General features: G+C 47.8%; 1 protein-coding gene across 3 annotated transcripts in view; it reads left to right on the top strand.

Annotated features, from left to right (window-relative positions):
* Nucleotides 1-23,506, top strand: part of LOC147677801 (ATP-binding cassette sub-family C member 12-like) — a 954,180-nt gene that overhangs the window by 253,627 nt on the left and 677,047 nt on the right. For all 3 annotated transcript variants that reach the window (XM_086945451.1, XM_086945452.1, XM_086945453.1), the window contains exon 4: nucleotides 13,631-13,789. In XM_086945451.1, coding sequence (XP_086801577.1) covers nucleotides 13,631-13,789 — 159 coding nt within the window. The remainder of the gene's footprint in view (nucleotides 1-13,630; nucleotides 13,790-23,506) is intronic.

Here is a 23,506-nt window from a genome sequence, read left to right as displayed (position 1 = left end):
GACATGAAGCCACATTGATCCAGGTGGATCAAGGAACTAAGGAGCTGCAGGAGCCTGGTTGCCAGAATCTTAGTGAACATTTTAATTTCTCCATTGCTTAAAGAAATAGGCTGATAGGACACACAATCCGATGATGGCTGATCTGCCTTGGGGGTGACTACAATGGTGGCCGGATCAAGTTCTGGAGGGAAGAAACCCTCCTTAACAGCCTCCAACAAGAATTTAAGGAGATGGGGATTACAATGTCATGCAATGCAGTGTAATATTCAAGGGGAACGGCATCTGGGCACATAGATTTCTCAGTGTTTAAATCCCGAAAAGCTGCTAGAACCTCATCCTCAGTAATTCCAGAGTTTGTTGGATACCATTGGAGAGTGATCTGAAATACCCCGGGGGAGCATGGTTGCCACAACTGTGTATGTGACGTCAACAGCAGGGAGGAAAAGGTAGTCAATGCATGATTTAGGCTTGGTGACAGTCGTGGTGTGTGCATACACGTATGTTTGTGGGTTCTGTGTCCTTCAGGCATCACATAGTCCAAAGGAGTCAGTCCAGTAGGTGAGAGACCTGGAAAGGGCCCAGTGCTCTTGCTTGACAGGGCCAGAGACATCTAGATCATAATTTATAAAAGCATTGAAATCCCCCCCGAGGAGCAGCACCCCACATGAGAAGGTAGGGTTCAAATTCAGGAGGTTGTAAGGTGTTTGGCCCTGTAACTAAGGAGAGGTGTAGATATGCAGTAGGTGATATGGCTTTCCCCCTAATGTCATCCCTACGTATCTATCCAGGGGATCATGAAAAACCTGGGTGACAAGGGGAAGATCTTCTGAAGATGGATTTCAACGTCTCTGTCACCCTAGCAAAGCCGGAGTGGTAAACTCAGTAATAACCAAACCTTTGCAGGAAAGAACAGAGTGCACCCAGAAGCTGTGCTTCCTGTAGGAGAAAAACCAACGGAAATGATGGACGGAGCATTGATAATACAAGCACTCACCCCCAGTCAACTGATCTGGGTTTAATCCATCACCGTTCTTTAGCCCACTCTGCCACCCCAGTTCAGACATGGCCATATGCTGTAGGAGAGCCATGTCTGATTGTTGGTGGCGAAGGAGCCTAAGGACCACAGAGCACTTGATCAGGTCTAGAAGACCATTAACTTTTCACGTGATAAGATGGAACTCCATACGGGAGATGACCTAAGCATGTGAAAGGTACTGGGTGATGTTGACAGAAGGGGTGCAGAGAGGATGTCTAGGCAACAACGGGATCAAACAAATCAAAAAGGTGAGCAAAACTATAAATACATGCCCCAATTCAATAATACCCATCCCTCTTTCACTCCACACTTCTACTCTGGAAGCATCTGTTGCCCAACATTTCCCCCAAACATAAACAAGAAACATAGCAGGGTATTCAAGGATATCCTCCTCTTGTGCAGGAGTGAAATGCAGAGATCAAAATGTGAATAGAGTGCCCTGGTTGATAGGCCAGTGGCTCCGTCATGAGCATAGAAGGTGTTAACAAGCAGCAACAGACCTAGAAACATCCAGAGTTAATAAAACCAGCAGCTCGGGGGAGCACAGGATGCCATGAAAAAAAAACACAAAGCACCTTGTGGCCATCCCGCTCCTGGAATGGCTCTATGCAGTCAGGGCTGCAGTCTCTCAAAAACCCCAAGCGCAAAGTTCCATCAACTTTACACGGAATAGACCCGTCTCAGGCGGTTGTGCACTGCAGCCCTCCATGAAGAGGGCACCATTCGGCGCACTTCACAGAAAGGGTTGGAAGCACTTACCTCTCAGGTAGAATATCCTACACGGCCACGTGGAGAGCGATGAGGAGCCTGGGAGTGCTGGAGGGTCAGAGAGCGCCGGAGGGGCCGTCCCTGTACTGTGCTAGGCACAGCTGTTACCCCGTGCTGGCTCAGGCTCACCTTAAAACAACTTGTTCGGCGAAACGTGCCCAACAAGACCTCCAGCTACATGGCGTTTTGGAATTCTGCAGAACTGGGGGCTGATTTCACTGCAGTGGGGGCTGATTTCGTTCATGAAGACCTGCATGAACTTTGAAATAATGAAAGCAACACGAATTTTGTTTAGTACACGCAGGTCCCCATCAACAAAATCAGCCTCCAGCTCAGCAGCATTCCAAAACGCCCGGTGGCCAGTCCGGCTCTGACCCCCAGCCGCCATTATCTAATATGTTAATTTAAAAAAAAATACAGCCATGCACAACGAGACACGCAGCCACATTATTTAATTTTATCTGTTGCGAAATGCGCCGCTCTCTAAAATTGGTGACATCACAGAACGGAAGGACTGGAGAACTGCAAAGGCTTTTAGAGGAGAGCAGTGCCATACAGGCGACAAGACTTGACATCCTGGGCCAGCCCACCCCACGAGAGCTGATGAGGCATGAGTGGAGGGACTAAAGACCCAAACCACCATCACAATGAGCATTTGTTTTCACATTGGGCAGTTTTATGGATTGCAAACTCGGTCCGAAGGTACTGGAGCACTGTACATAAACACCATGTAGTGTTACATAACACTAGCTCACACACATCTTTGGGGTTCTTTTTAGGCACGGGTAGATTTAGTGACGGCCAGAATCTTAGGATGTGAGACAACGTGGAGACTCGAACTTGGTGTCAGAAGCTCTGGCCGTCACGCCACATCCTAAAACTGTTTTCTTTTTCAGAGCTTTGGACCTTTTTACATCGTCCCAAAGGAAAAGTGAAAACTGACAGAAGTTTTTGGCAGCCCTTTATACTGTTTACAAAAAGGTCCAATGCAAGATGTTCCCAATCTCCCTTTAATATTTATTCACTAATTGAAAACCTAACTTAAACAATTATAGGGCAAGTTAAGCTCTTTACATCCCCACAGAATGCACAATCGACAGAAACCATCTGATTTGATTATTTTTTTGGGCCCCGTGCAACTCACCACGAAAATACCTTTAAACATCCGTCTGGGAAGCTGAATCCCGCAGTCTGAGCCGCGGGAAACAAGTAACTCATAAATGAAATTGAAACCTCCATAATGCTTGCGGAAGTGAAATCACGCACAGCGTGCTGAATGAAAGCAAAGCATGTCGTCATGCCTAACGAACGAGAAACTCATTAAAAAAAATAGTGCACTACTGTGTAACAACCACATAAAGGGGCCAGTAGCCATGGGAGGTTACAAATAAAGACACATCGGTACTAAGGAGGGACTAACAAGCTTAATTGCAAAATCAGAAGCCAGCATTTACGTAGGACAAAGACAAAGCCAATGAAAAATATGGGTGGGGGAGTGGGTGGGGCTTCTCTCCCATACTGAACTACAACAGATCATCCCCAGAGCAGCGCTTGCACGCTTGCTCAGGCTCGACCTAAAAACATAGTGGGCAGGCTTCAGAGCAAAGGGAAAGAAAGTCTGCAAGTGCTCTCTATGAATGTGTCAAATGCATAAAGAACAATTGATGAACAGAATGCAGAATAATGCCATACATTCACCCCAGTACAGAGATCTGGGCCTAAATCCATAGATATTTTGCTCACCATGCCATTCCAGTTTGGAACCAGCCATATGCAAACCAATCTTGACCCTGTGCCCTATGGGAAAAGCTTAGCCCGAATTGCCAAGCCAGGTCCTCCCTGGAATGGAAACAAGCATCCTAGGACCGGTTTCAGGGTTTCACCCCTTATCAGCCAGGATTGCCTGACTCCAGTGGCATGGAGAGCACGGGACCCACGTCTAGGTATACACGTCCCATTCGGGGTGACAAATGCAAAAAGAACAGTTGATGGACAGACTGCAGATCAATATCATACATTCACCACAGTGCAGAGATCTGGGCCTAAATCCATCATTTGTTTGCTCAACATGCCATTCCAGTTTGAACCCAGCCATATGCACATCAGTCTTGACCCTGTGTCCAATGGGAACAGTCCAGCCCGAACTGCAAAGCCAGGTCCTCCCTGGACTGGAAGCAAGCATCCTAGGACCGGTTTCGGGGTTTCACCCTTCATCAGCCAGAATAGCCTGACTCCAGTGGCATGGAGAGCATGGGACCCACATCTGGCCATACCTGTCCCACTCGGGGTGACAAATGCAAAAAGAACAATTGATGGACAGAATGCAGAATAATGTCATACTGTGGAAAGTGAGCCCATAATTCTAACGATGCCCAGGCTGCTGGCGCAAACCGCCTCTCAGTTCCCATTCTGAATAATTATCAAATAAAGAGACGGGCGCTGGGAGCAGGAATCAAGAACAGAGTTTATTTCTCATGAGGAGAGCATGTCATTTCGGACACGAAACACAGTGTCTTTCGGGAGGTGCTCTAACAAGTGAGCGTGAGACTCTGGTTTTTATACATTTGCAGGACATTTGATGATACAATCAGGTCAGTGTGTCGCAAAAGGAAAACATTCCTATAATCCTCGTGACGATCCTACTCCACATACGTTCACAATGGGGACCTTTGACCTGCTGATAAGAGGGGAGGGCAATCACGCAGCTGAGTGTTTTGGTAGGATGTACGCCTGATCATGGCCCAGGGGGGTGGGGTGGCTAGGCATACAATAAGGGCAGTAAATGGTATCCCCTGGCTTAGGCGATGGCCTCGGACATGTGTGGTCAGCCGGACTCGGGGGTAGGGGTCATCAAAGGAGTGGTATTCATATCTGCGTGGACAATCGAGCGCGGAGGGAAGGCTCGTCAACAGAGGGACATTCATGGAAGGGAAGGAGGTGCTGGTCAGGCGCGGCCGTGACTCTCAAGGACAGGGCTTTGCGGAAGAAGAGGGTTTATGACTTGTTCATGTGAGGAGAAGGAGGGGGTCAGGGTGCGTGCAGGGCTAGAGTCGCGCAGTGAGAGAGAGAGAGAGATCTTATGACCTGTACATGGGAGAACAGGGGCAGCCAGATACAACTGGGGGGGGGGGGGGCTATGTCAGCTGAGGCGAAGGATGCTTCTTCGAGAGGGAAATGGGGAAGGCCTGGGTCAAGCAGGAGGGTTACCTTTCACATCAGGATCGCGTAGAGGGAGCGGGTTTCATGGCCTTATACATGGGAGAGGGGGTGCAAGATACGCGCAGGAGGGAAGCTGGGGATTCTAATGGGTAAAAAGGTCATGGTGCCTAGAATGGCTGTACATATGCATAGGGGTACGGGTTCTTACTGGCAGGGTGATATAGTCAATAATCTACAGTATCCATGGTGCTCACAAGGAGAGGAGTGGGAGAAGAAGGGGAATGAATGCTGTCTATGTACATCGAATTTGTCAGATTTCACAGTCGCCCCTTTTTACATAGCAGCAATCATTTTTACAGCTGATGACATTACAGGCAGGCAAGCATCGATGACGAATTAGCACTTTGTCGATACTAACATGTGGCGTACAATCATAGACAGTTAAGGTGAAGGGAAGAATGCAGTACATACGAAATTACATTTTCGGTGTGTTCCTGACAGTTAAACGTGAAAACGTAAAAAAAATGTGACCAATGGACAGTTTGACCAGGTAGTTGAGAGCGGAATTCAGCTCAATACACAAGATCTCTTCGTCCCAGTGTCTTTTTATCAGCGAGCCATCACTGGTAGGCTCTAATCCGAGTATTTTCGTTGGCGCTGTTGAGCACCGGCGGTGGAGCTATAGGTCCAGCTCAGTTCCATCCTTACGCGTCGCAGGGTGCGGTCAGTCCTCTGCTGTTAGACCACAGTCCTGTTCCCTAAACAGTCCGTTTGGTGGCGCCTTATGCTCGGCACCTATAGTTCTGTTGCAACACCCTCTTCCCACATAATTGCAGCTCTTTCCTTTGGCAAAAAGTCACGTGGGAAGGTGGGTGGATGTCGTTCAAACAGTCAATGGGAGAAAGAGTGAGCGGAGTTGGGTCAGAGTTCCTGGGACACACAAAAGGGACCAAGGGAGCAAAGGATAACAAGCAGGCAGGCCCATCAATCAGGCCCAGAGAAGGGGGACGGAGACTCCAGGCACACGTGGGTTAGCAGACGGAGGGCTTCAGGTCGGCCCGTCATTTTTCATTTTCCACGTTGAAAGTGCTGTCTCGTCCGTATCTTGTTGCTCTGCAGCTCCACCTTTGGTCGAGGTCACACGTGTCCCAGGATCTGTAGCCAGGCTGTACGTCACATCCGACCCATCTCCTTCGGTGATCGTGCATCTTTGAATGAGTACAAGACAGTGTTTTAGAGAAACGGCAGAAGAAGATATCTACGCATGTGAATTCCTCCCTCAATTTTTCGCATTTGAGTCCTTATGGTCATTGATCATAGTCAGAGGTCTATTACCAAGCAGTGCATGTGTCAGCATTCCTACTGAGTTTATGGCAGGTATATTCATTGGCCCATTTATGATTCAAGTAAGGACAAGATAATATTTCCATCAACTGTGCATTACATCATTTTCAACATTAGCGCAGCATTTCCCTTCAGAACCGGCTAACATTTTCAGACAGGGCGGGGGTGCTATCGTCGAGTGTCGGGCAAAACAAGATATCCTCAAGGGTCAGCAGCTACCCATGGTCATTATGTTTATACCGGGGACAACGGAAGCGGTTCTATCAAAAAAATGGGGCGGGGATGCTTCAGGCGCTTGCGCTTGGGTGCAAAGGGGTGGGGCAATCTGGGTATTGGGTGTCAATCTAGACGTTGGCGTTCGTCTCTGAAGAACAGACATAGGATGCCATTGACATACAGTTCCCCTAGAAATGGCCTGATTTGGGGGACTTTAGTCGTCTTACCTGTCCTTTCCTTCTTAGCCAATTCAAGTTCATTCATTTTGCAGAAAGGAGAGGCAGTAACATGGCAAGATACAGTCATTTTAGTTTTGGTCAATTTCGCTGAACACCTTCGTGTTCAAATACGTATCAAATCGGAGTGGTGCCGGTGGGGCACAATTTTACCAAAAAGATGGACAGAAAATAGGGAGGCTCTCAAAGAGAGTGAGAGTCGTCCGCAGTCTAAACGAGCCATTCGGTACACGTATGACATGTAAGGAGAGAGAGAGGAAGAAGGGTGGAGAGAGAGACGTGTACGAAAATAGGTCATTTAGTGCGTTCACAACACGGAACAGCAAAGGTCAGGTAACATGCAGATATAGACAGAGGGGAGACATATATTCGTACGTTACACACACACGAACTCAGACAGGGAAGACGGCACATGTATTACACATAGACCAGACATTCACAACAAGACGGGAAACAATTGTTAGTCTACAACATCTGTTTTTTATATATATATCCTACATATCTTTACTATCCTATTTATCTACGTGCTTAGCTCTTTCTGCCTTTCCCCCCTTTTTCTTCTCGTTTGTCACGCCTGTGAGCGTTCCCAATTACCAATACTCACACCTCCGTTGGCTGATCGGAAATTAACCTGGTCATGCTAGTTACCCATGGTTGGATCTTAAACCATTTTTCTGTTCCCTCCTTTGGTGGGAAGTTCTCCAGGCTGAGGCAACGGCAAGTATTGATCGGGAAAACAGTCGGACAGCTTGGCTATATCTGTAAGAGTGTGAGAAAGGGAGTAGTGCATTTTGAACATCGGCGACATTTCTAACTTCCTAGGCGGATGGTGCCGTGGCAACCCTTACCCGTACAATTTTTCTTTTTGTCCTTTCCCTACCTAGACAAAACGTTCAGTCATTTCATCTAACGCGTCTTTTCTAGTCGATTTTATTTTTGTCACTCAGTACCTGTCCAGTCTCTATGTCAGTCCATCCTCCTATTGCTATGCTCTAAGGAGGAACAGTCATGTTTAAGTCTACGTCCTTTTATATAAAAAAAAAACTTTTATTTGTCCTAAGGACCATGCTCACATTCCCCTTCTCCCCCTCTCGTCGGCGGTTCGGTCGTCGTCCATCCATACATCAGCCAGTGTTCCGACGTGACCTGCAGAAGGGAGGAAAAAGAAGGGGTGGGGGGCAACATTCAAAACCTCATCAACGTGCAGTAATCCGGAAACGTTTTACCTACCACATACTCGACCTATTTTCACGCAGTGCATTTCCCTACCATCACGGCGTTTAAGCCCAGATGGACCAGAGAGGTCAGACAGATAATCGTTGACGATCTGTGCGACATGAGCTACTTGGTCGTAACCTCTTTTGATCGGGTACAAGGGTGGCGGTCAGGTGGCATTTCTGTGGTGTCGTTTCAGGGCTTCTAAAGCACCTTTCCGGCTGCCTGTCACACATAGTGTGGCTGCTAAATATCGGGTCCTTTTTAACCTTTAGCCTTCATCATACTTTCTCGTTGCTCATAGTAGCAATACATTTAAAACTCATTAATGCAATCCGCTACAACGATGCTTTCGTTTCCAAAATACCTTTAATAAAGAGGGTTGACACATAAATACAGGCCTACAACCCGGTGGGCTAGCCACGGAGCAGATTGGAACTGTGCATGGGAAGAACGAAGCTAGTGGCAGTTCATTGTATAAAGTGCGGCAGTGCAATAAAATCATATCAAACTCTCCTACAGAGCAAGCATGATGCATGTCAGTAATTCATCTTAAATACGTTCATAAATACATCGTCCAATGATCATTCATTTATACCAATTCATTTCCCAACTCATAAACAGTACCCACCCTTAAGTCAATTCATTGTTCAAGCACATACTCAATACCCTTCATATTTACTTTCATTATCCAAACGTTATATATATCTCGGTGCAAAAAGCTCGCGCGATCAGGGTGCAACAAAGTTCATTAAAAACGTCACATTTTGCGTCGGCGCCATTTTGGGTGGGGTCAGGCGAGTTCTAGCACAGTCAGAGTGTCTCTAGTCTCGCAAGGTTGGCCCAGAACTTTCCATTGGCAGTTCAGAAAGTCTCGTGCAGTGTGGTTAACAGTCTAACAATATGGACCATGAGTCAAAGAGTGGGAAGGGCGGCAACAATTTTCCTACCGGGTCATTCTGGTGTTCCTCCGGAACTGAACAAGCCTGTGCCGTGGCGGCATCTTAGCCATTTCCGATCCAAGTCTGGTGCCGGCAGGAGCAGCACCGCTGTCGTGGTTCCCGGCGAAGGGGACGGGGGCACCCATGCAGAGGGTCGGGGGTCCCCCGGCTCTTATAGAATCTTCAAGGTCGAGGAGAGGCGATATGGAGCGTGTGCCCGTCCTGGGCAGAGGACCTCTTTTTGATGTTGACCCTTAAGCGAAGAGTGTTGGGGTGTCGCTGGAAGCCTCCACCTGGAGGGAGGTGGGGGAGGGTCGTTCGCGGCACCTCCCCATTCCAGCGACCCCGCGCCGTTCCACGGCTCCATAGTTTTCGACATCGGCCGTGCCAGCCATTGATGATGGGGGGGGTGGTCGGCGGCTGAGGCAAGACAGCCCCCCCCCTTCCCTCGGCGACATGTGGCGGGACTACCTTCGACTCTCCAGGGAGCGTGGAATGTGGCAGGACTGCCTATACCTATGAAGGCAGGCGGTGAATTTGGCATGTGGCGGGACTATCTGATTTGCCGCCGTTCTTGCCTTGGCTTCGGCTCTGGACCAGCAGGCGATGGCATGCGGCGAATTTGAAATGTGGCGGGACTACTTGATTCGCCGCCGTTGTCGCCTTGGCGTCGGCCTTTGGCAAAAGCCGGATCGGGTGAGAGAGAGGGGTGGTCGGTGGCCGAGGCAAGACAGCCCCCTCTCCCCCCGCGGCCTGCAGGGCGGCAGAAGGGAGAAGACGGAGAGGTCCTTGTCATCCTTTTTGGACCGCCTGCCCAACATCGTCTCCTTCTGATCATGGGCAGGCGAGTCCCTCGTGCCTCCAGGCCTCGCCTTCCGGATGGGCGTAACCGCGGACCTGTTGCACTTCGGGAGCTTCCGGAATGGGGGTAGGTACCTATTGAGTTGTTTCTATTTCATGTGACCGTTATTTGGGCGGGGCGGGCAATGAGGCAGACATGTTGGGAACAGGAACAGGCAGTGAAGCCTAGCTACCTCGTGGCTATGTTCTGATATCGAATCTTTTCGCCATTTTACATTTCTTATTACGAACTACTTCTAATGTTTCTTATTTTTGGTGAAGTCAAAAGCTCATCAGGGGGTTACTGACTTAGCCTGATTTCCTTTTATTTTTCTTTCTCTTCCTTAGCGTGTTTCGAGCTAAAGCTTTTTGTTAGTAGGGAACGGTGATCACTTCATATTTTTATGTGTCCTTTTCACTAGGGGGGTACATCTGGACGGACCAGACGAGTCCCCTCCAATAAATGGTCCGGGGTGGAACGAGATTATCGATCAAAAGGGGAACATATATTCCTTCATTAGGGTATCATCCTGGACAGACCGAGCGATGTACTTCCACTTACTAGGGTAGCCTCCTGGACGGACCAGTCGGTCTATTTCTATTAAATGGCCCATGAGTAGAGAGCATATGTCCTCCATAAGAGTAGTCTCCTGGGCGGACCATGCGAGCTACCCCACAATAACCAACCAGTGGGGAGTGGGTAGGACTGACGAATTCACAAAGGGGCATAACCTACCCTTTTCTACTTGCAAAGACTAGATAGAATGTCCCTATTCCACGTTGTTTGCAGGCAGAAAATACCTCAAACGAAACAATGCCTGGAACAACAATGTCCAGGTTTTCAATCAATCAGTGGGGAGAAAAACAGGCATGACGGATTACAACGGGGACAAATGTCTAAATTACCTGCCCTTCGCTATCCAGAAAGGAAGACAGAATATTTCTACTCGTCTCAGTTTGTAGACAGGGAAGATCTCAAAGAGCAACCATCGACTATCAACCGACTTCAACAATTCTTAAAGAATAACATCGGTTATCAATCGACTTCAAACAGTGGGGAGAAAAGTAGGCATGACGGATCAATACCGGGGACAAAAGTCTGTATTACCTACCCTTCTCTATCTGCAAAGAGGGGCGACGTTCCTTTTCGCCGCTGTTTGAAAACAGAGAATGTCTCGTTCTCAGAAGAGAACCAATATGTCAAGTAGCCCTCAAAGCTAAATGAACCAATACCAACAATGCCAGTATACAAATACCGGTTTTCAATACAAACAATCAATCAATCAGGTGGACAGAGCCACCCTACCAATCAGGCGTAAAAACACCCTACCAATCAGGCGTAAAAACACCCTACTTAATCTTACCCGGACCGGACCATACGGACAGTTCTTCGACTCCTTCCTCCAGCGCCCGATCGTTCTCTTACTCCATGTGGCATTCCTGTGGGTTTCCAGTCAGGACAATAGGTCACTCAAGAGAGGTCCGTTCAGAATTGGTGAAGTTCTGTCGATCGGCAGCCGGGCGAGGGCCCTCTCAAGGCAGGCATACCCCGATCATTTAGATGTTCACTTCTTCGTCTGGATCTCTCTTACCGAACCCTATGTCACTGATGGACCCCGCGTTGGGACGCCAATTGTGGAAAGTGAGCCCATAATTCTAACGATGCCCAGGCTGCTGGCGCAAACCGCCTCTCAGTTCCCATTCTGAATAATTATCAAATAAAGAGACGGGCGCTGGGAGCAGGAATCAAGAACAGAGTTTATTTCTCATGAGGAGAGCATGTCATTTCGGACACGAAACACAGTGTCTTTCGGGAGGTGCTCTAACAAGTGAGCGTGAGACTCTGGTTTTTATACATTTGCAGGACATTTGATGATACAATCAGGTCAGTGTGTCGCAAAAGGAAAACATTCCTATAATCCTCGTGACGATCCTACTCCACATACGTTCACAATGGGGACCTTTGACCTGCTGATAAGAGGGGAGGGCAATCACGCAGCTGAGTGTTTTGGTAGGATGTACGCCTGATCATGGCCCAGGGGGGTGGGGTGGCTAGGCATACAATAAGGGCAGTAAATGGTATCCCCTGGCTTAGGCGATGGCCTCGGACATGTGTGGTCAGCCGGACTCGGGGGTAGGGGTCATCAAAGGAGTGGTATTCATATCTGCGTGGACAATCGAGCGCGAAGGGAAGGCTCGTCAACAGAGGGACATTCATGGAAGGGAAGGAGGTGCTGGTCAGGCGCGGCCGTGACTCTCAAGGACAGGGCTTTGCGGAAGAAGAGGGTTTATGACTTGTTCATGTGAGGAGAAGGAGGGGGTCAGGGTGCGTGCAGGGCTAGAGTCGCGCAGTGAGAGAGAGAGAGAGATCTTATGACCTGTACATGGGAGAACAGGGGCAGCCAGATACAACTGGGGGGGGGGGGGCTATGTCAGCTGAGGCGAAGGATGCTTCTTCGAGAGGGAAATGGGGAAGGCCTGGGTCAAGCAGGAGGGTTACCTTTCACATCAGGATCGCGTAGAGGGAGCGGGTTTCATGGCCTTATACATGGGAGAGGGGGTGCAAGATACGCGCAGGAGGGAAGCTGGGGATTCTAATGGGTAAAAAGGTCATGGTGCCTAGAATGGCTGTACATATGCATAGGGGTACGGGTTCTTACTGGCAGGGTGATATAGTCAATAATCTACAGTATCCATGGTGCTCACAAGGAGAGGAGTGGGAGAAGAAGGGGAATGAATGCTGTCTATGTACATCGAATTTGTCAGATTTCACAATACATTCACCCATAGTCAGAGATCTGGTCCTAAATCCATTGTGTCTTTGCTCACCATGTCATTCCAGTTTGGACCCAGCCATATGCAAATCAGTCTTGACCCCGCATCCAATGGGAACAGCATGCTCCAACTGCAAGGCCAGGTCCTCCCTGGACTGGAAACAAGCAACCTAGGACCAGTTTCGGGATTTCACCTCTCATCCCTCATCAGCCAGGATAGCTTGACTCCAGTGGCATGGAGAGCACAGTACTCATGTCTGAGCATACCCTTTGCATTCGGGGTGACAAATGCAAAAAGAACAATTGATGGACAGAATGCAGAACAATGTCATACATTCACCCCAGGACAGAGATCTGGACCTAAATCTATCATTTTTTTGCTCACCATGCCATTCCAGTTTGGACCCAGCCTTATGCAAATCAGTCCTGACCCTGCTCTCATTTTGAACAGTCCAGCCTGAACTGCCAGGTCAGGTCCACCCTGGACTGGAAACAAGCATCCTAGGACCGATTTGGGGGTTTCACCCCTTATTAGCCAGTATAGCTTGACTCCAGTGGCATGGAGAGCATGAGACCCACGTCTGGGCATACCTGTCCCACTCGGGGTGACAAACGCAAAAAAGAACAATTGATGGACAGAATGCAGAAATTTTTTATAAATTCATCCCAGTGCAGAGATCTGGGCCTAAATCCATTGTGGCTGGGTCTGAACTGAGGTTACGAAGTGAGCTAAAGAACGATGATGGATTCAACCCAGATCTGTGACTGGTGATGAGTTTCTGAAAGGTTTCAGTGCTCTGTTCATCATCTCCTTGTATTTGCTCTATGAATGTATGCCAGAAACGTACAATAATGACAATATATGTTGATCAACCATCCTGGGAATAATATTGACAAATAAACACAGTGCACAGCTGTCCAAACCCCCATGACATCTTGTGAATTGTTAGTGCTTTATCGACTAGCAGAATAATAGCAGTTTTCAGAAAGGAAATATTGCTGTCTCGCTTATTTAAGAGATTTTATTACGCCTGTGAGAGCCTCAAAGGTGATGACTTTGGTTCAGATTATACTAATGTGTTTCCTATTTTGTTTTACCAGGCCTGCCTCTCTGAATCCCATAGATGACGCTGGACTGTTCTCCTTCACCACATTTTCATGGATTACATATCTTATGATAAAAGGATACAAAAAACATCTGACTGCAGAAGATATGCCACCATTGTCTTTCTATGACAGTTCGGATGTAAATGCAAAAAGGTATTTTTGGGAGGAAATTTTGAGATAGGAATGTAAGGATGCAGTGAAAAATCATGCAGTAAAGTCAAAATTAGGCATGTGAAAAGTACAATCTGTACCTAATTCATAATTCCTAAAATCTAGGTCATTAGACTTGTTTATTAGTGAAAATGTAACTTATGTCTGTGTAATGTAGTAATGTATGCTTGGTATATGGATTTTCAAAGTCCTAAGCAACATGCCTGCGGTGTTCACAGAAGATTAAGCAGAGAGGTTCTTTAAAATGTGGCAAGTGCCCTCAAAGTTGCAAACTCAAATCCTGCTTAAACACAGACAAAGAACTCTTCAACATCATCAAGGAATTCACCAACCCAATGGCCCCCACCAACACCATCACCCCCTCACACATCCTGTGCGAAAAACTCTCCGACTTCTCCCACAGCAAAGTCCCCAAGACGTACTCCAACTTCACACCCCAGCCCCCCATTGAGGACATTACCCCGCAACCCCTTCCCCCCACCTGGAGCACCCAACTCCTTACAAGCTGGAGCCCTCTTACCACATAGGACAACACCAGAATCATGCAGACCATCCACTCAATATCCCTCTCAAACTCCTGCCCTCACCACATGTACAACCTAGGAAGCACACTGATCATTGCCAACCTCACCACTAACTTAAAATACTCCATCCTCAGTGGATACTTCCCAGACAAATGGAAACATGCAGAGGTCACCGCTCTGCTGAAGATACCCTCAGCCAATCTCAATGATCTCAGTAATTACAGGCCCATCTCGCTCCTTCCCTTCCCCGCCAAAGTCATGAAGAAAGAGATCAACAAGTTGCTCTCCGCTGATCTAGAAGATCAACTCCTCCTGGACTCCACCCAATAAGGATTCCGGAGCAACCACAGCACAGAGAGCTCCATCCTAGCAGCCACAGATGCCATCATCTAATCATGGACATAGGAGGAACCATTGCACTTATCGTGCTAGACCTCTCTTCAGCTTTCAACACCATCTCCCACAACACCCTCATCGCCAGACTTCAGGAAACAGGAGTCTAAAGACTCGCCCTCACGTGGGTCTCCTCCTTCCAGAAAGCAACGGGCCAGACTCCTCACTTTAACCTCCAAACCCAAGAATCTCATCTGTGGAGAACTCATCCCATATTCCTACATTGTTCAATGTTTACATGGCACCTCCTGCCATGTAAAACCCATGATATCAACATCATCTCTTACGCCAATGACACTCAGTTTATCCTCTTCCTCAATGGCACGAACAATAACAGAAACTATTTCACCACCTGTATGACCGGCGTAGGAAACTGGATGCAAGAGAACTGCCTCAAACTCAACCCAGAAAAAATAGAGGTCCTGATCTTCAGAAATAAGAATTCTCCCTGGGACTCCTCCTGGTGGCCGCCCAACCTGTGTGCTATGCACCCCCCACAGACCATGCTAGGAGCCTCTGCATCATCCTTGATGACAAGCTCTTGATGAACAAACAAGTCAACGTGGTGACATCAGTCTGCTACCACATCCTCAGACTGCTTCGCAGAATCGTCTAATGGCTCCCACACTTACCAGACTCACGGCCACCCAGGCCCTCATCACCAGTAGAATTTACTACAGCAAGCACTTTATGTCAGCATCTCCAGCCACCTGACTCAAAGACTCCTAACCATCCAAAACACTGCTGCCACACTCATCCTAGACATTCCCAGAAGGGCGCACATCACATCCCACCTCGCAGAACTGCACTGGCTAACCTCCAGAAGCGCTGCAAATTCAAGCTCTTCTCCCACACCTACAAAGTTATCCACAACACAAAGTAGCTTACTTCCGTGACCGACTCCAAGTCTACCAACCCTCCAGACACCTATGCTTCACTTCTCTCTGCCTCGCACAAATCTCCCACATCTGCAGAAGTAAGACAGGAGGATGAGTTTTTTTCTTCATCACAGCCAAAAGCTGGAACAAAATCCTTTTACATATCGGCGCCACCACTCCACTCCTCAACTTCCACAAGAAGCTGATGACCTGGATGCTGAACATTGAGAACCTCCAGACCTATGTTTCAGCTGTGGCGCCTGGATACCCTTTGCACCCTACAAATCCCCATCACATCGCATAATATAATATTTTCTATGTCTTCTGACGGTAAGCTGCACTTCCAAATGTATATTTAAATGAGCCAAAATGTCCTAATCAACACTCCAAGGAAAAGAACTTTCAATTAAATGGAAAACATAAAAAAATCTTTTACAAATATTTTGATAGTTTTCTCAGCTGCTTTGTGGTTAGGAAAATAGAAATGTAACATTGTGGGCCTGAGAATTCTCATTGAAGAGATTCCACCACGAGTGCAGAGATAGCCCCCACTACAGCGAGGCCACCTCCATGAGTGTGGAAGCCCTTTGTGAATCAGGCCCATATTCTGTTCCTTCTCATGGAAAATGATTTTCCTTGAAAACCCTTTCCTTCACAGATGCTCTATTGAAAATTGGGAATTTGGGTGCACTAATCCATACTTACTATCCTACTTAAACTGGGGTTATTCAATTGTAAATTAAAAAAGTGTGGGGAAGCATGTGAAAGTGTACTAAACACTATCATATTCCATGAAGGTGTTTGGGAAGAAACCCCTACACTTAGAAGAGATTCCCATGGAAAGTAAAACATAAAACGTTGCGTCTGTGAATTATACAAATAATCCCACCCTACGACTGCAGAACTTTTACAGTCAAAGCAGTCCTAGAGTTAGGTAACACCCGCCTACACTCTTTAAAGGGTACCATGTTGTGTAGGCTTGTACTTTTGTGTTTATTGTTGTGAGTTAATGACAGATTCAACCTCCAGAAAACTGAATACAGTACCTCAATCCACTTACCATTGGTGTGCGTTTGTAACCCTTCATTCTGTTTGAGCAGAAAACTAGAAAAAGATTAGCAGAATACAAATGGAGAGTTATTAAAACCTGAGCTGAACTTTTACAAGATCTATTCGTATATTTGTTTACCTCGTGGTCAGCAGATGCCACAAACAGCTTACATCAAATTAATGCTTCTCGTTTAGTTAATTTCTGTACTATATGCACAATTGCTTTTGTAATGTGCTTCCCTTTAATATGCATCACATAATATTTCTAGTATTTTTATGCACAAACCTTGTAGACTTAGTTCTAAGTTATGTTGTATTCTGAGATTTTGAGTCATACAAACTTGAAACTCTGGAAAAGTATATATATTCCAACACTTGCATGGAAGACACTTAGGGCCAGATGTAGGAGCCGAAATACCGGTCGGTAACGGCCGATTTCGGCCGTTACCGACCGGTATTTAGTATTTGGCATGTAGGGGCCCTATTTTACCGATTCGGTAAATTTACCGAACCAGTAAAATACCGAATCGGTATTTTTACCGATTCGGTAACTTGCAGTTGTAGGTGGGACTCTTCTGAGTCCCACAGGCCTTACCGAATCGGTATTTTACCACCCAATCCAATTGGGTGGTAAAATACCGATTCCAGGTGTGCATGCACATGTGTGCATGCACACCTATGCCATGTGACAGACAGACATGCCCTTAGGGCATGTCTGTGTGCCACATGTCACACGTGCCTGAATTCGGGGTGCTAGAGGGTGTCAAAGTGACACCCCCTGCACCCTTGCAACATTCGGTATTTACCGAATCGGTAAATACCAATTCGGTAATGCCCATTGATTCCTATGGGCTTCAATGCCCATAGGAATCAATGGGCATTACCGAATCGGTATTTACCGATTCGGTAAATACCGATTCTTACAGAATCAGTAATTCAATTACCGATTCTACCTAAATCTCCTCCCTTCTATTTTACCGATTCATAAATACCGAATCGGTAAAATTCGGTATTTATGAATCGGTAAAATACACTTACCTACATCCGGCCCTTAGTCCCTGTTGGTGAGCTGGTCTGTACAGCCCCTCAGTGACCGGCCTGCCACAATACTTGCTGTGGGTCACAAATTTTTATTGAGTGCTACCACTAATAAAATGTCATTGGATGAAGGATACTTTTAGGTGTTGGGAGAGGAAGGAAGCAGGCAGCGTTCCCTGGGCGGTACATGTAATACTTCTTTGGACTGTTGTAGTTAGGGAATCACTCATCTCCAAATTTAGTACTGAAATTGAGAGGTGCGCCCTTAACATCCATGACTTAATGGGGCCTCAAGCTACATCTGCTATATGTCATTAAAAAGTAGTTTATGGGCTTTCTCAGAATGTCTGATATCGTATTTGCATTAATGGGTTTTGTCTTATAATATGCTTGGGAAACCTCATGTACCTGTATTCAAGCTGTCAAGTTGAGTTTCCACTCACATGACCGTTTTATATCTTTCCGACATTGCCTTCAACTTTATCTGGGGGCGAATTATGGTTTAGGCGCATTTTCATTGTTTGCGCCGGACGCACCTTTAATATGGTGCGCCTGGCGCAAACAATGAAAATGCGCCCTATTACCATGAATGTGGGGGCAGCACATTCACGTGAAAAACGGTTCTGCTTTAAAGCAGCTCCGTGTTTCACAGTTCAGGCGGCAACCTCCCTGCACTTTCAAAGAGGATTAAAGATCCCATTGCAGACGGGTGCAGTCAGTGCACCCCCTGCACAGGGCTGCACTCAGGATGAGCAGTGATAGTGCTCCACCTTTTAAATGGCGCACTGTCAGTGCGCCTTCTGAGGTCTTCTGCGCCTCTGTGCCCGGGTCGGTAATACAGCACGGGTGCAGAGGTAAAGGGATTATCTCATTTGCATGTGGCACGCCCCCATTTAAATGAGGGAATGCCCCCTTGAAGAAAACCCTGGCGCTTTATGTGCATCAGCGCTATCAATATCAAAGAGGGGGTCGCACAACTGTCTGTGGCCCCTTCTGTAATACCAAAGTGCCACATGGGTGCGCAAAGCAGGCGCAAACACCCGTTGCGCCCTCGGGGTCTTTATGTAATACGGCCCCAGATCTTCAGCAGCTTTTCTTTTACCATGAAATGTACCTGAGGCCGTACTACATAAAGTGCCCCGGGGGTGCAATGGACGTTTGCGCACGCTTTGCCCGCCCCGGGGCACTTTGGCATTACAGACGGGGCCACAGACACTTGTGCGTCCCTTTCAGTAATACAGAAAGCGCTGGCGACACATAAAGCACCAGTGCTATCTGCAGGGGGCATTCCCTCAATTGCATGGGGCATTATAGCACAGAGGCGAAGAAGCCCTCAGAAGGCGCACTCGCAGTGTGCCACCTAACAGTGTGCTTCTCAATGCCAGCTCGCTGGAGGGGGGAAAGAGGTCCCATGGGCCCCCCAGACATCCCCTTGCAGGTGGGTGAAATCCCCTTCAAAAGTGCAGGCCAGTACCACCTGCACAGTGAAAACATGGAGCAGCTGTAAAGCAGCTGCTCTGGTTTTGACCTGAAAGCACTGACCCAGGGGCAGCACGACTTCGCAGCTGCAATGGAGGTAGCGCATTCATGGTAATAGAACGCATTTTCACTGTTTGCATCCGGTGTCCCTTTTTAAAGGTGGGCCCAGCGCAGGCAATGAAAATGCGCTTTTACCATAATATGGCCCCTGGCATTCCACTAATTGTCTTGTCAAAGATGGAACTCTACCACTCTTCCATGCCAGTGAATTATTTCTACTGGAAAAGGTCAGTTGTAGGTCGGGGTTTAAAGATTTCCTTCCATGATGCCCTCAGCTAAACCACGAATGTACTAACTTTTAATGAAGTTCTCTCTTAGTCCAGAACTTGGCTTCAGTTCAACTGTACACAGGTCTAAAGTGCAAAAGTTAATTTAGTGTTCGAAAAACGCAGGTGATCCTCTCTGTGCAAAAGGCACAGCACAATTCACCTCAACTCACATTTCCTCAAAAAGCAAAAACGCCATAAAATCATGCTCGCTATCATACGTTTTATACTTTCCATGCAGTCACAGAAATAATTATTGAAAGTGAAGTTGCACGTGTTTACTAACCGGAACACTGCATACGTGAACTTCAAAGGAAAGTTGTGCTCCTTGAGAGTAGACATAGTTTAACACAGCTACGACAGTTACAATCAAGACAAGCATGTTCAGCTAGAGCAGTAAATATATAGAATATATAGAAAAGCAACTGTAAAAACTCCTTCAGATATATACATACCTGTAAAGTAAAAAAGATAAATTTATTTAAATAAAACAAATGAAAAACATGAATTAATAAACAAAATACCGTACAAGAAATATTTTTTAAGCATCTTACAAATACCAAATAACGAATTGTGACAACAGTGCTGTTCTTCTTTTAATTGGGAACCTGGAGGGTAGTGATGGTCTCACCAGCATACCAATTCCTATAATGCTCTTCTAAATGTCTAGATAATTTAGAGCACAAGGACAGTTACAATGCACACAGCTTTGTTTCTGGGTCAATGGTTAGGGTTGGTTGGTATCTTAACATGTCGATATTTCACAACCTTCAGATTTTAGGCGCACCAAGCCAGACATGAAAGATCTTGGTCTTGAAGGGGAAGAAATTGGTCTAATTCTCCAGGAAAGTTGTCAAATGCCAAAATAATGTAAAAACAAAGGGACACATCTACCACACTTCGCCTAGTATATTTTAACAATTGCACTTTCTACATCATATGAATTAACACATTGATTAGTTAACTTCTCAAGATAGCGCATGTGCAGTAGACAGCAGAGCTTCGAAAGACAGAGGGGCGGTTGATGTTTCATGTTACTGAGCCGGTTTTTCCTTGTCCATATTCCTGAGTTTCAATCTCCAGAGCTCAAGTGCTAACTCACAAAGTTACTGAGTTAGTGCATGAGCTGTGGACCTTGCAATTTCTTCAGGAAAGGGTACCATGAGTCTATTGGTTGGAATACTTTGTATATAGCTACTGGTCCTTCAATCAATCAATCATGGCATTTATAGAGCGCACTACTTACCCGGAGGGTCTCAAGGCGCTTGGGGGGGGGGGGGGTTCCGCTACTGCTCGAACAGCCAGGTCTTGAGTTTCTTCCTGAAGGAGAGGTGGTCTTGGGTCAGGCGGAGGTCGGTTGGGAGGGTGTTCCAGGTCTTGGCGGCCAGGTAGGAGAAGGACCTTCCTCCTGTTGTCGCTCTTCGGATGCGGGGGACGGCGGCGAGGGCGTGGTTGGTCGATCGGAGGCGGCGTTTGGGAGCGTAGAAGTTGAGGCGGTTGTTGAGGTAGCTCGGGCCTTGGTCGTGTAGGGCTTTGTGTGCGTGGGTGAGGAGACGGAAGGTGATTCTCTTGTTGACGGGGAGCCAGTGCAGGTCACTCAGATGTCCGGAAATGTGGCTGCGTCGGGGGATGTCGAGGATGAGTCTGGCTGAGGCGTTCTGGATCCGCTGGAGTCTCTTCTGGAGCTTGGCGGTGGTTCCGGCATAGAGGGCGTTGCCGTAGTCCAGTCGGCTGGTGACGAGGGCCTGGGTGACCGTCTTCCTGGTCTCGGTGGGGATCCACCGGAAGATCTTCCGTAGCATGCGCAGGATGTTGAAACAGGACGCGGAGACGGCGTTGTCTTGTCTGGTCATGGAGAGGGAGGAGTCCAGGATGAAGCCCAGGTTGCGTGCGTGGTCTGTCGGTTTGGGTGCGGTGCCCAGGGCGGGGGGCCACCAGGAGTCGTCCCAGGCGGAGGGCGAGGGGCCCAGGATGAGGACTTCCGTCTTGTCTGAGTTCAGTTTCAGGCGGCTGGTCGTCATCCACTCGGCTACGTCTTTCATCCCTTCGTGGAGGTTGGTTCTGGCGGCGGTGGGGTCGTTGGTCAAGGAGAGGATCAGCTGGGTGTCGTCGGCGTAGGAGATGATGTTGAGGTTGTGTTGGCGTGCGATGGCCGCAAGGGGGCTCATGTAGACGTTGAAGAGGGTGGGGCTGAGCGAGGAGCCCTGAGGAACGCCGCAGATGACTTCGGTGGCTTCAGATCTGAGCGGTGGTAGGCGGACTCTCTGTGTCCTTCCAGCGAGGAAGGAGGTGATCCACTCCAGGGCCTTCTCCTGGATTCCTATGTTGCTGAGGCGCTGCACTAGGGTGCGGTGGCAAACAGTGTCGAACGCCGCGGAGAGGTCTAGGAGGATGAGGGCCGCTGTTTCACCGTTGTCCAGCAGGGCTCGGATGTCATCGGTGGCAGTGATGAGGGCGGTCTCGGTGCTGTGGTTGGCTCGGAAGGCAGACTGTGAGGGGTCGAGGGATCCATTCGTCTCGAGGAAGGCGGCCAGCTGCTTGTTGACGGTCTTCTCGATGACTTTGGCTGGGAACGGGAGGAGCGAGATGGGGCGGTAATTCTTGAGTTCGGTGGGGTCCGCTGTTGGTTTCTTTAGAAGAGCGCTGAGTTCGGCGTGCTTCCAGCTCTGTAGCGATTCTGAGATCCAGGGGACGGAATTCCTGCTATGCAGAGAAAACGGGAAAAGTCCTTCCAACTACAAGTCCCAGACTGCCTTGGGGTTTTCTCATTGGACTTAAGCCCTTCCTCTGCAAGGGGAAGGTGCTTGTCAATTAATCTGTTTTGAGCATCAAGGAAGGGCGGATGGTGTTCCCCGCCGGATCCCAGCGTGAAGAGTAAAGCCTCGTTGAAGCCTGTTTGTCTTGGATTCGAGTTCTGGAGTACCGGCTGGTATTCGTGACTATTTTTGATATTATCTTGAGGAAAGTGCGGGCTCGCCTTTTTTCTGAATGAACCGTGATCCCTGACATTTTGATAAATTGTTTTCGCTAGTTAATTAGGGAAGCCGCGGCATCTGTGAGAAGCACAAGCCGCTTCTATTCAACCCGCGAGAAAAGAAAAGCGTGTTTATTTCCTGTAATGCGACTGGGTTGCGGACGCGTACAGGGGAAGCGCTTATAGTTGTAGAGAGGGTTTTGTTGAGAGCAAGCAGGTACCGAACTACGAGAGAAAACCGCCTGCTCTTTTTCTCCTGGTAAAAAACGTAGTTCAAAAAACGCCAAGTTTAATTTTTCTTTATCCGGAGACAAGGAATCTGTTTGTGGATGTTTCAGTCCCCGTGTTGTGCCAGTAACAATACGAGGGAGTACGAAGAAAAAGAGAAGTTCCTTTCTTTTATGAGACTCATACTCTGGAGAAGTTCGTGTTTGGATGAGTTTCTTGAAACTGCATTCTGGGATAGCTCTGATTCTGGCATAACTGAGATAAAGACTGGGTTTACTCTGGAAGTTATATAGGATGGGAATTGAGGAATCTTGGTGAGTGAAAGAAAGGCACTTGCACAATACAGTGAGCAGAGGTCCTTGATTATATGAGTAATTGTGTGTTTTGTCATCCTACCTGCAGCCTTGAAGGTATACTAGACCCAGCCCAGAGTGTTGACCAGGTCCCTGTGAGAAGTCGTGGGAATACACCTTTATCCTCGTTCCCTTTTTTCCCCTGGGACGCGAAGTCAGGCAGAGTATTTACAATTCTGAGCTGGGGGTCGTGCTGTGAGGAAATAGGGGAGTTAGCATCAGATATCGTCTCTGCTTGGCCCCAGGAAAAGGTTAGTGGTGTTCTTGGTTCTTGCGCTACTGCCAGTCACGACAGCTCTCAGGGAAGGTGGCGGTGTCGAAGGAGGTGTTGATGATGTCCCGCAGGTGGGGTGCGATGACAGCGTCGGCCTTGTTGAAGACGTGGTGGGGGCAGGGGTCGGTCGGAGATCCGGAGTGGATAGAGTTCATCGTGCAGATGGTGTCTTCCGTGCTGAT

The sequence above is a fragment of the Lissotriton vulgaris genome, chromosome 12 (genome assembly GCF_964263255.1).
Source record: "Lissotriton vulgaris chromosome 12, aLisVul1.2, whole genome shotgun sequence".
Lineage (NCBI taxonomy): Eukaryota > Metazoa > Chordata > Amphibia > Caudata > Salamandridae > Lissotriton > Lissotriton vulgaris.
This window is presented reverse-complemented; position numbering and strand designations above follow the sequence as displayed.